This window comes from Protomyctophum bolini, assembly GCF_963924005.1.
Source record: "Protomyctophum bolini genome assembly, chromosome: 5".
NCBI lineage: Eukaryota > Metazoa > Chordata > Actinopteri > Myctophiformes > Myctophidae > Protomyctophum > Protomyctophum bolini.
The window spans coordinates 10,575,826-10,590,897 of NC_137866.1; the positions used below are offsets into that span (position 1 = coordinate 10,575,826).

The following is a 15,072-nucleotide window of genomic DNA, read 5'->3' on the forward strand; positions in this document are numbered from 1 at the left end:
TTGTTAAGCTCTGAAGAAAAATGTTGTTCTCTTTTTGTCTTTCTCCTAATACTGTAGTGACAGTCCCTTGTCAGTGCTGACCCACACGTGATGCCGCCAGTGAGGAGTTTCCCTGGGAGAACGCAATGCATGCGGAGGAACACACAATTGTTCTTGGTTCCGCAGCCTGCCGAACAGGCACCGGGACCAACCTGTAGGAGTAGCAGTGACAGAGATCCCCCTCTCACACCGGGTTCCCTTCTGCTAACACAGCCAATTGTGCTCGTTGGAACGCCCGGCCATGCACTAGTCTAGTCTCTGTGGTGGTGGTGGGCTCTGTGCCACCCGGACGCCGGATCAATGCTTTTTGAAGGTGACTCCACATTTATTTCATTTCAGTTTCACATAAGACAATAATAATAATAATAAGACAATAATACGGGTCTCACCTTCTACTATCTCCTCCGAGTCATCAAGGAAGAACTCACTGAGCGGCGGCCTCTTTGGTCGCTTGAGTGTGTTCAATAGCTGTTGGATCTTAGTGGACACCCTGCTGTTCACTGGCACACCTAGACCAAAAGGAGCACCAGCAATAACGTCACAAAAGAAAACACACACAAACGCAGACACACAAGTGCTCACACTTCCTACAGTCTATTGTACACAAAACGTCACTTTCATACCAGACTCTCACACACAGACCAAAACCCAGAGCACTAGCAAAAAGTCAGGGGAACAGAATCAGGATCAGAACGAGGATCAGAACCGGGTTCTGGAGCAGAGTCTACAGAAGGAAGGAAGGAGTCAGAAGAAGGATAGTTTCTACTTTAGCAAAGGAGACACAGAAGAGCGACTGAACTACATGTCGGACACGGGCGGTGCTCTAACATCTAGAGGTACAACATAAGACGAGCACAAAGGCGAACAGACCAGATAATACTGAGAGAAAGACAGACACCAAGGCTGGAAAGCAAGCTGATTGACGGGAGGGGGGGGGGGGACTATTCAGCATCCCTTCCCTCACCGGTTGAATTCAATTTACCTTTTCTTTTTCCTTTTTTTAAAATGAAAGGCAAGACAGGGGGTGGATATACGGACCCAAAACACAAAAGAACAAAACACAGTGGTTGTTAGCGGCTTTCACCACACAGTGCCTGGAATGAGGATGATGGTGATGATTATGATCATTTCAATATGATTTCCATCTGGTCTCTCAAAGTAGACTCACAGCACATTTTGTTACTTGACCAAGCAAATATATTTCCAAAATATATATAATATAAATATATATGAAATATATATATATATATATAATATATTTATATTATATATAAATAAATATATAATATATGTATAAAGATGTAATGTACACACTTACATGGGAAACAAAACATATTTTGAGCAGCCAATATATCTATACATATTCAAGCTATAATTCATATTTCCAAGTTACAAAATATACAATATGTTGAAATGCATACTAGTGAAATAAAACAAATATATAACATCACCACCATCAATGCAACTCAACACTGTGCCATGCATGTACTGTATACAGTACACAACAATCATCTATTCAAAACAGTACCAAATAGCAGCTACCTGCTGCTATGAAGTCAGACGACAGGTCATTTATTTATATGACACAATGGAAAGCTTGATTTATACTTGATTGGGTGCCATTTCACGAAACAAAAATTGCTGTAGATCGGCAATTTTTGGTGTGCGACTTGGCGCACAACCAAATATAAAATCAGTGTGTGTGTGTGTGTGTGTGTGTGTGTACCATCAGCAGTAGTGTCCAGCATGCTGCAGCGGCTCTGTCCCCTGCTCATGCCCCTGACAGCCGGGGTCAGTTCTGCTTTGGAGCCCCTCCTCTCCTGGGGGGTGGAAGACGTTACGTCTGGAGGGACGCTGTTGTTCTCTGGAGGGAGGAGAAGCTTCGTCAGAACAATGACTCAATTCAATTCAAAAGGGCATGAGAATTGGCTTGAGAAAACATTTGTTTACATTGCCAAAGCAAATGCAAAAGAAAACAACCGAAAATCCAAATTAGGAAATGTATGTACAACTAAAAGGGAATAAAGAGATCTGTAAACAGTGCTGTGTCGCATTGCAACACAGAAAAACGAGGCTATGAAACAATAACTGTGCAATTGCCAAGTAGTTATATATACAAGCAAGTATAACGCTTTTGAAACAAAGCAATATCACTTGGTACAAAATCTTTCAGAAATAAAAAATAGTACTGTGGAGGACTGAGATCGTTTCCTGGTGGGTGTGGACTGTGGAGTTTTGATTGATTGATTGATTGAATACTTTATTAGTCAGAAATGTAAACAGGCCGTCGTACAGTAAGACATTAAGGCTAAATGGATGACACAAAAACGTCCTGGGGTCCTATGTGTATAAGGGTATATTGTGTTGCCACTACATGCAAGTGTCAAGTCCTGACTAACAAGCCATAGAAAACAAATATTAGTGTTGACTGCTTTGCTTCTAAGAAAAATCTCCCAAACTCTTTCTTGCCGTCCATTACTTTGCATTGACAGAGGAAGTTGCCCATTGCCCACTTCTCAGTTCTCTAAAAAAGTGATTCCCAAAAATAGGGACCCGTTTCTACGGGTAAGTACATTTCCAGATTCTTCCAGACACAAAAACCTACCGATTCCTTCAGCGCGCTACAGAGGAGATTACCTACCTATGCGTGTGTGGGCCAGTACGTCGGCCAGCACGGTCAAGGCGGGCTGGGTCTTGGGCTCTCCGTGGGAGAGGGTGGAGGAGGCGGACGAGGAGGTGGAGGAGCTCTGGACAGAGCGGTTGATCCAGTAGTCGGGGCTCTGCAGGCTCTGAGCCAGGGCTGCGCTCAGAGCCGCCTGTCTGCGCAGAGAGCCCTCGTCCTCTGAGGCGGACGACGTGTCTGGTGGAGCACAAAACGGTGTTTGAAGGAGAATTCCATTGTGAGCTTGTAGAACAGCTATTTTTGTGACACTATTATAGGACGTGTTATTAGGAAGTATAAAATAGGGCTTTAGCATGCTGGGCGCAATATGCACTGTAGAGGTCATGGCTGGAATTTGGCGGAAGTACAGGATTTTGGCGGAAAGGAAATGACGCTGACACTTTAAAATCTGTTTACATACATGTATGTGAAACAAGTGTTGAGATTGGTCGAAAAATATTGCATCCGGGGGAAATCAATCTGACAGATGTTCCGGCCCGACATTTCCGGCTATGCACTCTATGCCTTATATTGTGACCAGGCTTTTCTCTTCGCAGATGAGTAAGCCTGGGACCGAGGACACGGCTTTAGTGGTTAATCACACTGTTTGTTTGAATCAATTATAAAAAATATATATAATATATTCTACTTTTTTCATGTTAATGAATTGTATTCTGGACTTGACAAGGCTCCCCTAAAATACACATACCGTACGTAGTCTCTTTGTGAATGTATTAAAAAGCCATTGTAAACCATGCTTCTCAATTATTCGCTTATTCGAAAAGTGAATGCTAAGAACATAATTGATAGTCGCAGCCCAGATTCCGACTTATTTAGAACAAGACGTGTGTAAAGGAAAACAGTAAGGGTAGAGAGGGGAATGTAACATGCAAGACAAGTCAAAACTGAACCGATTAAATGATCAATACATTAACAACTTAGGCAGCGGTGACCCAGCAATGTTGTTTATGAATGATTTATCATGTTTGACAGGACAGTGAATTCTTTTTTACAAAAAGGTCAGACAGGAAGATAGCAGGTAACAAAACAGGCCCCGAGGCAGGAATCAGGAAGTTGCACGTAATGTGAGCGCTTTGGGTGGTTGAGTCATCAGCAGTCTAGACAAGTGCTGTTATTGTTACGTTGTTCCATCTACAAACTAAAATACAGACCGTTCTCGAGTGAAACTGTACCTGGAGGTGTGCAGTTGTTCTCGGGAGATTGGACGAAGGCAGAGCGCCTCTTAGTGGGCATTGGCAGTGCCATCTTCTCTTCTTTGTGGTTGGCCAACGCTGCCTGCACTGCCTCTGTGTGGATGTCTAGACAAGAGCATGTGAAGGTGTCAGGTATGAGGGATGAAGGTAAAAGTAGCCTAAGTGTATACATATTTAATCTGTCAAAATAGCCAAGATCTACAAGATCACAACACGGCATAATGCAATGCACAGTGAGCTTTTAGATCGGACTGTGATGAACAACACATATATAGGGTCGTTAATGACTCATACAATACTGTATGCAAACCACGGTTGGTGGTGCAGACGACCAGACTCTACATCTCCAATTTGTATCTGCTGAATCTTCCTTTTATCCTTGAAGCTTAGATGTATTTGAGTTCTCAACGGGTCTCTTAACTGAATGTGTCCTGTAATTCTTACTGCGGTGCTGCTATGACAACTGAAAGTGGGATAATTAAAGGTCTACAGCAGTGGTTTTTCAAGCTTTTTCCTTTCAAGGCCCATTATTTATTCGTCATTTGAGCCACGGACAACCATTCGATGACATTTAGCCCCTCAGACCCAAAACTAAAGAATATTTAGTTGTCTCAATCAAAATAGCAATACTTCTACATTCTCTAATTGTGTAAACTTCTTGTAAATGAAGTAATGCACATGTTTAACAATAATTTGACTCTTGAGAGAGTAAAATGAAACCAAATGAACCCATTTGGAGTAAAAGATAAGGGTCCATTTGGTTACCAACTCTCTCATTTACCTGAGGACCACCTGGAACCGCTTCAAGGACCACTGGTGGTCCCCGGACCACTGGTTGAAAACCACTGGTCTACAGGTATATTGTGTAACTGTGTATGTGTGTATGTGTGCATGTCTGTATGTGTGTATGTGTGTGTGGTCGGACGCACACACGCACACAAATGCCTGCATGTTATGTCCTGTACCTGATCTGTAGCGGTCATCCCTGGCCCCTCCACTACGATGTGAACGGTGATGTCTGGAGGCTGATGACGTGGAGGGGCCCGGGGCCTCAGGACTGGGGCTGGGGTCTGCACTGTGATTGGGGGACAACTGTACATCTGGCAGGGACAGATCCACGTCTGGGGGGACGAAAGAGAGGACACGTGTCGTCGGGTGTACAAAGTCAGTGAATCCGTAGCAACACATAATACAACACAGGGGACAAATAACACCACAGGCTAAATTAAAGGGCGTGTTCTCCATGATTGATGCACTAACAATCTTTAGCAAGTGGCTATATTTGAAAGAGTATAAATATTTTTCACAGTTTACTGCCAGTAACTATTTCAGTAAAGTAGTTCCAGTAGGGCGGAGGCAGAGGGGCAGAGGGAGATGAAGGCTCAGTTGGATAGGAGACAGAGATAGCAGGTGTTCTTTCACCTTCAAAGCAGCATAAATGCCAGCTTTGTCGATAAAGGAAGGGCACGAAATAGCAAACCATACGGCAACAGTAATAATACCAAATCACAGTCTTCGAAAAATGGGTTTTTCCCATTGGTGTAACATTCTGAACGTGCCATTGTAATTTCTCTAATCATCTAAAATGTCATGTGTCAAACGGTTGCTCGAGCCAAGGTAGGCCAAATTTGATTATTCTACTCGAGTAAACATGCAAAGGCCTGCAATGACACATGAAGGGATTCATTTCACGCCCATACTAATCTGGTACAGTGCGTCTGTATGGAAACACCACACCACTGTGTGAAGCTGCTGTCTGAGGTCAGCTGACTATGGAGGAGAGAGGTGACTGTAGGACTTAGTGGGGAAGTGCCACGGTTTCACTCCACACTATTGTGACTCTGCTGTGTGCCGTCGAGATATTCAGTAGAATGAGTGCACGGTCACACCGGCAATTCAGAGGACGAGTGGTCTGGTGAGAATACACAGGTAGAGGGGAGAAGATGGAGTTGGATGGGGGGGATAAAAGGACGAAAGGACAGCTGGAGGGTAAAACATAGTTAAGGGGAGATGAGTTATAATTAGATAAGAATAGGTGAGAGGGATTTCTACTACTAGGTGTGTTGTTGGTAAACTCTAGATTCAGCAGAATTGGTCAATGTAGAAACGTGGAATTTGACATACATGTACAGTGTAAACTTTATTTGCGTGAGTGCGTGTGCTGCTAAAGTGCTTCATTTATTGGAGAACCAAGTTTGACAAGCCTGCTGCATTCCGTGATTTGTTTTGTCACTCCGCTAGTCACACAAAACAAATCACAGAACTCAGCGAATCAGGCTGGGAACCAGGCTAAAGTTTGACCAGCTAGCGTGTATTTCTTACATCTGCCACTAGAGTGCAGCAGATAGTCACAATCACAGATAGTGGCAAAGGAACAAACCTGGTTGGTTGTTGGTTGGTTTGGCACTTTAACTCAATAGAAACCATGGTCAGTTGTGTATAGATAAGTAAATAGATAACTAAAACAAGTCAAATCACACAAATAATATGGTGTCACTGTCATTTTGTGATTATTTTCCAGAACATGCTTATATGGAAGACATCTGATACAAACACATTTGTTTCATGCCACCAAATAAGAGGGAACAAACAAGCAGACAGACAGAGCTAGAAAGAGAGAAGTAAGAAGGGGAAGAGGGGGTTGCAGAAGTCAAGTGAGGAGAAGGGAGTGAAGAGCGGAGGCGTTGGTCTTACTTGGCGTCTGGGGGACGTATGGGGCCAGCAGCTTAGACCTCTTCTTCTCATAGCCCTTCTGTGTGATGTCACCTAGGAGATAAGACAGCAACACCAAGGCGTTAAGTTAGTCACAACAGTACCACACAAACACACCACAGCATTACTGTACTCTCTCTCACACAAATAACATCAGATAAAGCACGCGCGCACACACACACACACACACACACGAACAGTGTGCTAAAACACACTCCAAAAAAAGCCAGCTGAAACTACATACATGAAAAGCCACGTGCACATGCACACGCATGTTTACAGTGTTGAGTCATAGTAATCGTCAAAGCTACCCACTTTACAACCACCACACGGCAGATAACGCCATTGTTTTGCCTTGCATTAGCCGTGGAGAGCAAACAAGAGGAGTGCAGCGTGGACCTCGGGGCTATGAAACCCAAATACCGATTAGCAGAACTGGCCGATACGCAGCCAGAGAACAATGGAAGATAGAAGGGCTTTTGCGAACAGTTAGGATAGTAAACAAAGCACAGAGGAAGCCATGTGAGCCAGTTTCACATGGAACTCAAAGTTTCTTCCTCTACAACCCCAACCCCCCCCACCCCCCTTAATCATTCTTCCATAAGGGGAGGGAGGGGGGAGGAAGGGGTGGCCTTGGACTGGCTGAGCTCTCACCAAAACCAAAGTTTTGAGTGTTTGTGTGTGACAAGAATGGGATGGAGCAAAGTCCACTTGACAAGGCTCCCCTAAAATACACATACTCTTTGTGAAACAAACATAGGCCTACAGCCCTGTCCACAAAAATCTAAAGCTCCCCTTGCATATAAACACACACACACACACACACACACACACACACACACACACCATGTCCAAAGCACTGCATGCTTTGTCAAGTGCAGCATGCGCGAGCGAGGCATGTTCAGCTTCAATCTCCTGGCACCTCCTCGACACCGACTGGTGACAACAAGTAGACCCTCACCCAACCCATTGACATGAAGGGCATAGAGGGGGGAAACGAGAGGAACAGAGGAGACAGTGAATTTAAAAGGCTGAAAGTAAGGGAGTGAGGGAGCAACAGGGAGCGAGGAAGATAAATGCACGAGGAGGTGGGGAAGTGAGAGGGAACACAAGCCAGCATGTTTTAAACAACAATGGAAAGAGAACCAGGAGAGGGAGAGAGAGCCAAAGTTCAACAGCGGTCGGTGGGAGGAAGAGGAGGGGGGGGAGAGGAGGGCTGGATAAGCTGGGAATGGGCGGCGAGCGAGGTCCCGTGTTACGACTCCTATCTTTAAGCTCTCTCTCTCCCTTTCCATTGTTCCCTGATGTAGGCTTACATATGTTTGAGAAATGGCAGGCTGAAATACCTAACTGACATACAGTGGAGCAACACTGTGTGTGTGTGTGTGTGTGTGTGTGTGTGTGTGTGTGTGTGTGTGTGTGCGTGTGTGTGTGTGTGTGTGTGTTAGGATATGATTTTTGCACACTACGATGGTGATCTCGGCTCCTTTCAAATAGAGAAAAAAGGGGGGAGGGGGGGGGGGGCTGGGCGGCAATACAATAACAAACTGAATCTGTTAGACAGGAATAGAAAGGAGAGAGAGAGAGAGAGAGAGAGAGAGAGAGAGAGAAGCAGTCAGGGAGAGAGAGTGCAAGTGGGAGCGCGAGACCCAGAGAAAGGATGATTGAGGACAGAGGGACAGATATACTGACAGATTTATGGAAAGAGAACGAAAATGAGAGAGAGAGAGAGGGATAGACAAAGACAAAGCAGACGAGTGAGAGTGAGTGAGAACTGAGTGCTTTGTCATTCTTGGTGTAGACACAATACATGGGCACACACACACACACACACACACACACACACACACACACACACACACACACACTAATGTAACATCATTGTTATTGGGGGAATAATTCTGTTCAAAACAGTGCTGGTCTCTGGAGCGTGTGGTGTTGCTGGGAGCAGAGGGACGGACGCATGGATAGATGGACGGATGGATGGGATAGATGGAGGCAAGGAAAGAGAGATGGAGGGGGTGGGGGTGCTCATTAACACAGACAGAGGAGAGTCTGTACTGGCCTGGCCTGGGACACAACAACAGGCTGGGCCTGGCTGGCACTGTGGTTGGCACTGGGCAGCCCTGGGTCAGAATGCACACCACAAGTGTGAATGAAAGAGAGCGACTGTGACAGCTGCTTCAAAACACACAGAAAGCTGGATGTTTTGAGAGTTCCAATATACAGTATGCCGTTTAGAGTATGCGAGTGAGAGCAAACAGTGCAGGCACAGTGTGTGTGTATCTATGCGCATTAATCTCCCTCACTGTGTGTGTGTGTGTATGCGCATTAATCTCTCTCACTGTGTGTGTGTGTGTGTGTGTGTGTGTGTGTGTGTGTGTGTGTGTAATGAGAGGTCAGGGGACAGGATATGAGTGCTACCCCACCCTGTATGTGCGCTGCCAAAAAAACAGCTCCCAGTGTCTGTCTGGAGAAGGAGGAATGTGCTGATCGGACATGAGCCTCCTAACGGAGAGGGCCAACTGGCCCATTGGTTCCCCTGGGGTGCAGGAAGTGCGTGTGTGTGCACGTGCGTGCATGTGTGTACACAGCTGGTGCAGGTTAAGATGAGAGTGCTGACTGTATGTAGTTGTGAAGTATGTATTATGACAGTGAGATGTATGTCAGTGTGTCAAACAGAGGTGTGTGAGTGAGTGAGTGAGTGAGTGAGTGAGTGAGTGTGTGTGTGTGTGTAGGGCTCATTGACCTTATCATGCATTAATTTCCATACCATCTCAGTGATGTAAATAGGTTTTCAATGTAATGGGTCCCAGGACCCAGGGGTGGTCTTTCAGATGGGTCTCAGGGAGATGTCCTATACGTTCAACAACATTAGAGTACAGTACTGAGTACAGTATTGCATCCCAGGACCCCCGGAGGGTGACATTTATTTATTTTTTCGTTATAATTTGTATCCCACGATTTTGTAACCCATTTTACACCCCTGTGTCATCCCGGGCTCTACACACCCTCCGCCAACCTGGGGAGAGCAACGGACTTGAACTCATGCTTCCTTCATGCATGAGTGTCCAAGTCGCTCCTTTACACCTGACAGGGGGGGAGTTTCCCTGGTTGGACGTATAGCGTGTGGAAGGAACACGTTATTCCAACCAGTTCCTTTCCCCTCCATCAGGCGCCCCGGCTGGCCAGGGGGAGGTAGTTTAGACTTTAGAGACCAGGATTACTGCATGTTTTTGTGAGGGTACCTACCCTAGGGAACACGGGGAGAACATGCAAACTCCACTCAGAAAGGCCCTTTCGCCAACCCCGCCTCGGGTATGGGCACTGATGGAGAGGACACGCCGCCAGTGCCCACAGCGTCCCGAGCGGAAATGGAACCCAGGCACTTCTAGCTGTGAGCGACAGCACTACCAACTGTGCCACCATGCCCCCGGAGGGTGACATGATTGCATCCTTTCTCAATTTAGTGAGTCTAAGGATGCAGGATACAGGCTATTTGCATCACTGCCATCTTGGCTACGATGTTTTCCTTCCAGTTTACACATTTTGGACCAAGGCTAGCAAAAGCTTTCTTGGCTGAAGCATAAACGCCTTAAATTAAGCACATAACATGGAAGCACATAACACTCTCTCACACACAGTGCGAGTGTGTGTGTGTGTGACTGTGTCATGAAGGCTACAAAGACAAATCTGTAAGTCAGTGCTAAGCTTCAATCGGTAATGAATCTGAATACCACAACCAAAACCAGAAATATTTAGGGACAAAACTATATTTCTGATCATCTGCTCCGTTATGAACTCCCTCTCGGGTCATCTGGGTCAGATTTATGTCATTCCAACATTCCAAAGGCGGCTTGTGTAATTAGAAAGCCTACTTTCCTTAGTGTTCGCACTCTGAGGGCCCCAATACACGTATAAAATGCACTTTTTGGCCAGAAAGGGATTTTTTTTCCACCGAAAAAAATAAAATAAATAGTTACTCCACTACGCCCTCTACCGATATTGCCAAGAAGAAATTTCATAGACAAGATTTTTCCGTTCAGGGGGAAAAATACATATATAGTGGGGGGCTCAGAGTGCATTCACTAAGGAAAGTAGGCTTTCAAATAACACTCAAAAAAGCCTTTGTATTGGTGAGTAGCAAAAACACTCTTTATATTTACGCTACAGAAGAGAGGCAGATCTGCATTTATGTGATCGCGCCGGAAATCGACAGTAACAGTTAAGTCAATGTTTTGCCTTTCAACAAATGCAAATACATTGTGTGTGTTTGCTGAAAGAGTTAAAGATGGTGCAAGAGTGAGTGTGTTTGTGTGCATGAATCTAGTTTGCGTCCAAGCATAGGCATGGTCTGGGCTGGGCATGGTAACACCCCGCCTGCCTCTGATTGGCCTACCGACACGGCCCGTCTTGACTGTCGTCCGAGATGCGAGGTTACTCCGTGGTGATGACAGCTTGGCATGCACGACAGAATGCGAGAATGCAGCCTTGTAACTAACGTGTACGTTGTATTTTTGTAGAAGTCAAATCATAGTACAACGTACATGTGTGTTCAATCAATTATTCCATCAAAGCAAACGGCATAAATAATATTAGTTTGCCTCTTCTACAAAAATAAAACGTACAAGTTACAGACAGTTCTCTTGTATCATACCGTATTATTTCCCACCACGGAGTAACCTCGCATCAGACTATCCAACATAGCTATATCCACCTCGGAGGACAGTCAAGACGGGGAGAGTCGGTAGGCCAATCAGAGGCAGGCGGGCGTTATCACATTGCCTATGGCTCGGACGCAAACTAGATTTACGCTGTGTGTGTATGTGCACGCACGAGAGAGTGTGCGCAAGAGTCAAGACACACAATCAGTTGCAAAGGTTATCTCACTCCCATTAAGAAATGCTCATAATAATCCCTGCTCCTGTCATCCAGCCTATTAAAGCTAATCATTATCAAACAAGTGATGTAAACATCCCCACCAGTATGAACGCCTCAGAGCTCATTAGAAAGTGAACGGCAGTGCCCGCTTGCCTCCCCCATGACTCTTCTCTTAAAACTGCTTACTGTTGACCCCTGTAACCCCTGACCCCAGAGGACTGATCCCTCCTCACAGCTGATGGCCTAGGGTCAGATTGGGGACACAAACTTCCACAAAATCTCTAAACACAACAGGCACGCACAGACACATGATCTTGACTTGCACCCCAAATGATTACACACACACACGCACGCACACACACACGCATGCAGTGTCAGATGAAACCCCACATAGAATGAAATGTGTCTCTGCCGCGGAAGTCAGACAACCAGGCCAGACATTATTGACCCCCTCTCTATTAATCCACACTTACAGTCTCCCAACTGATCTATGCCATACTGGAAATAGAGCAGCTTCTAACTCAGTTTAGTGTCCTAAAAAAGGACAGTGGGCCATTCAATCCACTTCATATGTATTATTTAGAATCTAGTCCAGAAAGCTAAAAGAAAGATACAGTAGGAAGAAGGCATAGAAGTAAAGACAAGACTGAGGCACTGTTGAGCAACTCAACTGCAGATAGCATCACATCAGTGTGTACAGGGCTGCAACTAACAATTATCATAATCAATTATTTGTCGATACATTTGTTGATTATTCCAAGACCCAAGTTCATCACACAAAACGCAAAGTTTGTGTGTTGAGGTTTTGAAGTGCTTATTAGGGGTCATCAGGCCTTTGCAGCACAGGGCAGACTACTTTTCCCCCTTTCAATTTGCATAGCGTTTGTACACTTGTCTTTGCATAAACAGTCCATTATTGATCCAGATTATGGCCACTAGGCTGCCCACCCTACTGTGCGCGCACACACACACACACACACACACACACACACACACACACACACACACACACACACACACACACACACACACACACACACACACACACACACACACACACAACGTGCACCTCCAAATGCACCTACGCAGAACCATTTGGAGATCACCGACCTATTTTTGCAAGCACAACCAATCATGCTGGCCGGACAAACTATGAGACCACACACCACTGCTATATCGTATGTATGTACTCTGATGCATGCATTGTGCATTCATGGATTAAGCATTACAAACAAATCTATGCCACTACGAATTTGACCGTCAGTTTGTGGGACACGCGATGACAAAAGCATGTTGTTGGCTCGAGCTGCAGATAAATCAGGTAACAATGATACATTTTCATGCTGTTGCATTCACGATGTGAGAGTGATATCCTGTGCGCCAATCATTATGGTCTGCGTAATGCATCCGTGACATTTTTAAGACCATGAAGCATTGATTTAAGACCATAATTATTTTTAGGGCCATATTGCAGAATGAAATTTATATTCTTTATATACTTCCGATCCCACTGTGTGTGTGTGTGTGTGTGTGTGTGTGTGTGTGTGTGTGTGTGTGTGTAAATTATGTGTTTTGTGTGTGTGCAGCTGCCAGCCGCCACATTTTTTGTAGTCGATATGATTGTATCCGTTGTTGTAAATGACTTACCAATCATCATTTGATTGTGTATGTGTAAGAATGTGAAAGACAGCCACATATCGTTTTCAGATCAGTCTACTGTAACAACTTGAACCCTAGCATTCCTAAAGGGGGTGAACCTTATGCAAATAGGCAATGTCCAAGCTCACAATATGTTGTGATGAGTTGTTGTGAGCTTGTAGATTCTATTTTCCCGCAAAGAGTTTAGTGCTGAGGGCGAAAAAGGGCCCTGGTGGACCCCGGTCAACTAAGTATATGGTGTTCAAGTGCCATTTAGGCCTGACCTAAAAATTTAAAAACATTCTTCTAAATCCTCCTAAATAAATATTTTCACGATTTTTCTAAAATAGCAGACCTACAAGATCTTGAAGATCTGCTATTTTTCAATAGCTAAAGTATAACGTAATGCTTAAAACACCAAAAGGGGATCCCGCCTCAAAAAACCACGGCACTGTCACTCTGTACAGCCTGTACTGTATGTTCATGTGTGTGTGTGCACTACAGCTGCGTGCACCATGCACAAGCCATTACCGTTTACAGTACAAGTTATGTAGTATTATGCCAAATATGACTTACCATTACAGTCATTGAACATTGTACAGATTCAGAATCATTTAACCCATTGGGCTTAAATGAGGGAAAGAGAACTAACAGGATCATTTTTATTGCAAGTGATGAGGGAATAACCGTGATTAAGTGTGATTTAAGTGATTAATTAAAAAAGGTTTGGAATAAGTTGGTTTTGATAATAAAATAAAAATATCATTCTGAATTCATAACTATTTCTGCTTTTCAGAAATAAAACTACGGTACATTGCTGCCAATGTACTGTATACATGATCAAGACAATATACATTACACTCAAAGGTGATGGCTAGCAGTGGTTAAACTGTGCACATAAATGGCAACAAGAGCCTTGGCTGAACTGAGGCAAAATATACTAATCAATGCTGCTACAATGTCTGAAAATAGTTATACTGTTATTTAGCTGACTGACAAAGAGGTAGAAGCGTACACCAGTAGTGGGGAGGTGCTGACGACCGCAGGAGATAAAACTTGAAAAAAGGAAAAGAGGGTATGAATCATACCCTGAAGAAGGCATCTTGTTTGCCGAAACGTCGGTTCATTAAAAGTTTCTTGCATCGTGACTACGAGCTGTGCGACCTCTTTTCAAGACGCAACAAGAAAAGACCTTGGACAAAAAACAAAACATTGTGGCAAAAAGGACTGTATTAGCCTGATATATACCGTTGCGTGGGGGTCATACTAAAAAGTACCCAAAACGAACAAAACCAGATACCCAAAAGTACCTAAAACAACTCATAATTAGTTACCCCAAACTACCTAAAACAAAGCGTGCCAGTAAGTTACCTGAAACAACCCAAAACTACCCAAACATGGCAGTATAATTACCTAAATGGATTTCTGGTGTTGCACAGTTTGCACCTTGAAAATAACAGATCTTCAAGCTTCCAGCTCTAGGGCTAACAATGAAGGGGATCAGTGTGAATACTTCCTATTCTAAATGATGCGTGACACACAGCTAGTTGTAGGGGCCTGAGTGACTGAATAGTATTCAGTCATCATTATCATGATCTGGTTGACATGGGGTTGGAAGGAGAGGGTGGGGTCAAGGATGACACAGAGGTTGTGGATGCTGGTGGAGGGGTGACAGTGAAGCCGGGGTGAGTGAGTCGGGGACAATGATGAGGATTTCAAATATATTGCAGTTGAGTTTTCGAAGGTTTGTTTGCATCCATGTTTTGATGTCAGTCAGGCAGGAGGTGAGGGTGGAGTGGGGGTGATGGTGGTGATGGTATCTGACCAAGGGAGAGCATGTACAGAATGAAGAGGAGGGGACCAAGTACTGAACCTTGGGGGACGCCGTGGGTGACAGGTGAGAGGTGACGTGAGTGATTGGCAGTT

General features: G+C 44.6%; 1 protein-coding gene across 1 annotated transcript in view; it reads right to left on the bottom strand.

Moving 5' to 3' along the window:
• Window positions 1–15,072, bottom strand: part of dip2ba (disco-interacting protein 2 homolog Ba) — a 53,777-nt gene that overhangs the window by 22,787 nt on the left and 15,918 nt on the right. Inside the window, exons 2-7 of the mRNA XM_080763337.1 lie at window positions 6,610–6,681; window positions 4,881–5,036; window positions 3,895–4,020; window positions 2,681–2,899; window positions 1,766–1,903; window positions 429–548 (exon numbers count right to left, since the gene is read on the bottom strand). Of these exons, the coding sequence (XP_080619463.1) occupies window positions 429–548; window positions 1,766–1,903; window positions 2,681–2,899; window positions 3,895–4,020; window positions 4,881–5,036; window positions 6,610–6,681 (831 nt within the window). The remainder of the gene's footprint in view (window positions 1–428; window positions 549–1,765; window positions 1,904–2,680; window positions 2,900–3,894; window positions 4,021–4,880; window positions 5,037–6,609; window positions 6,682–15,072) is intronic.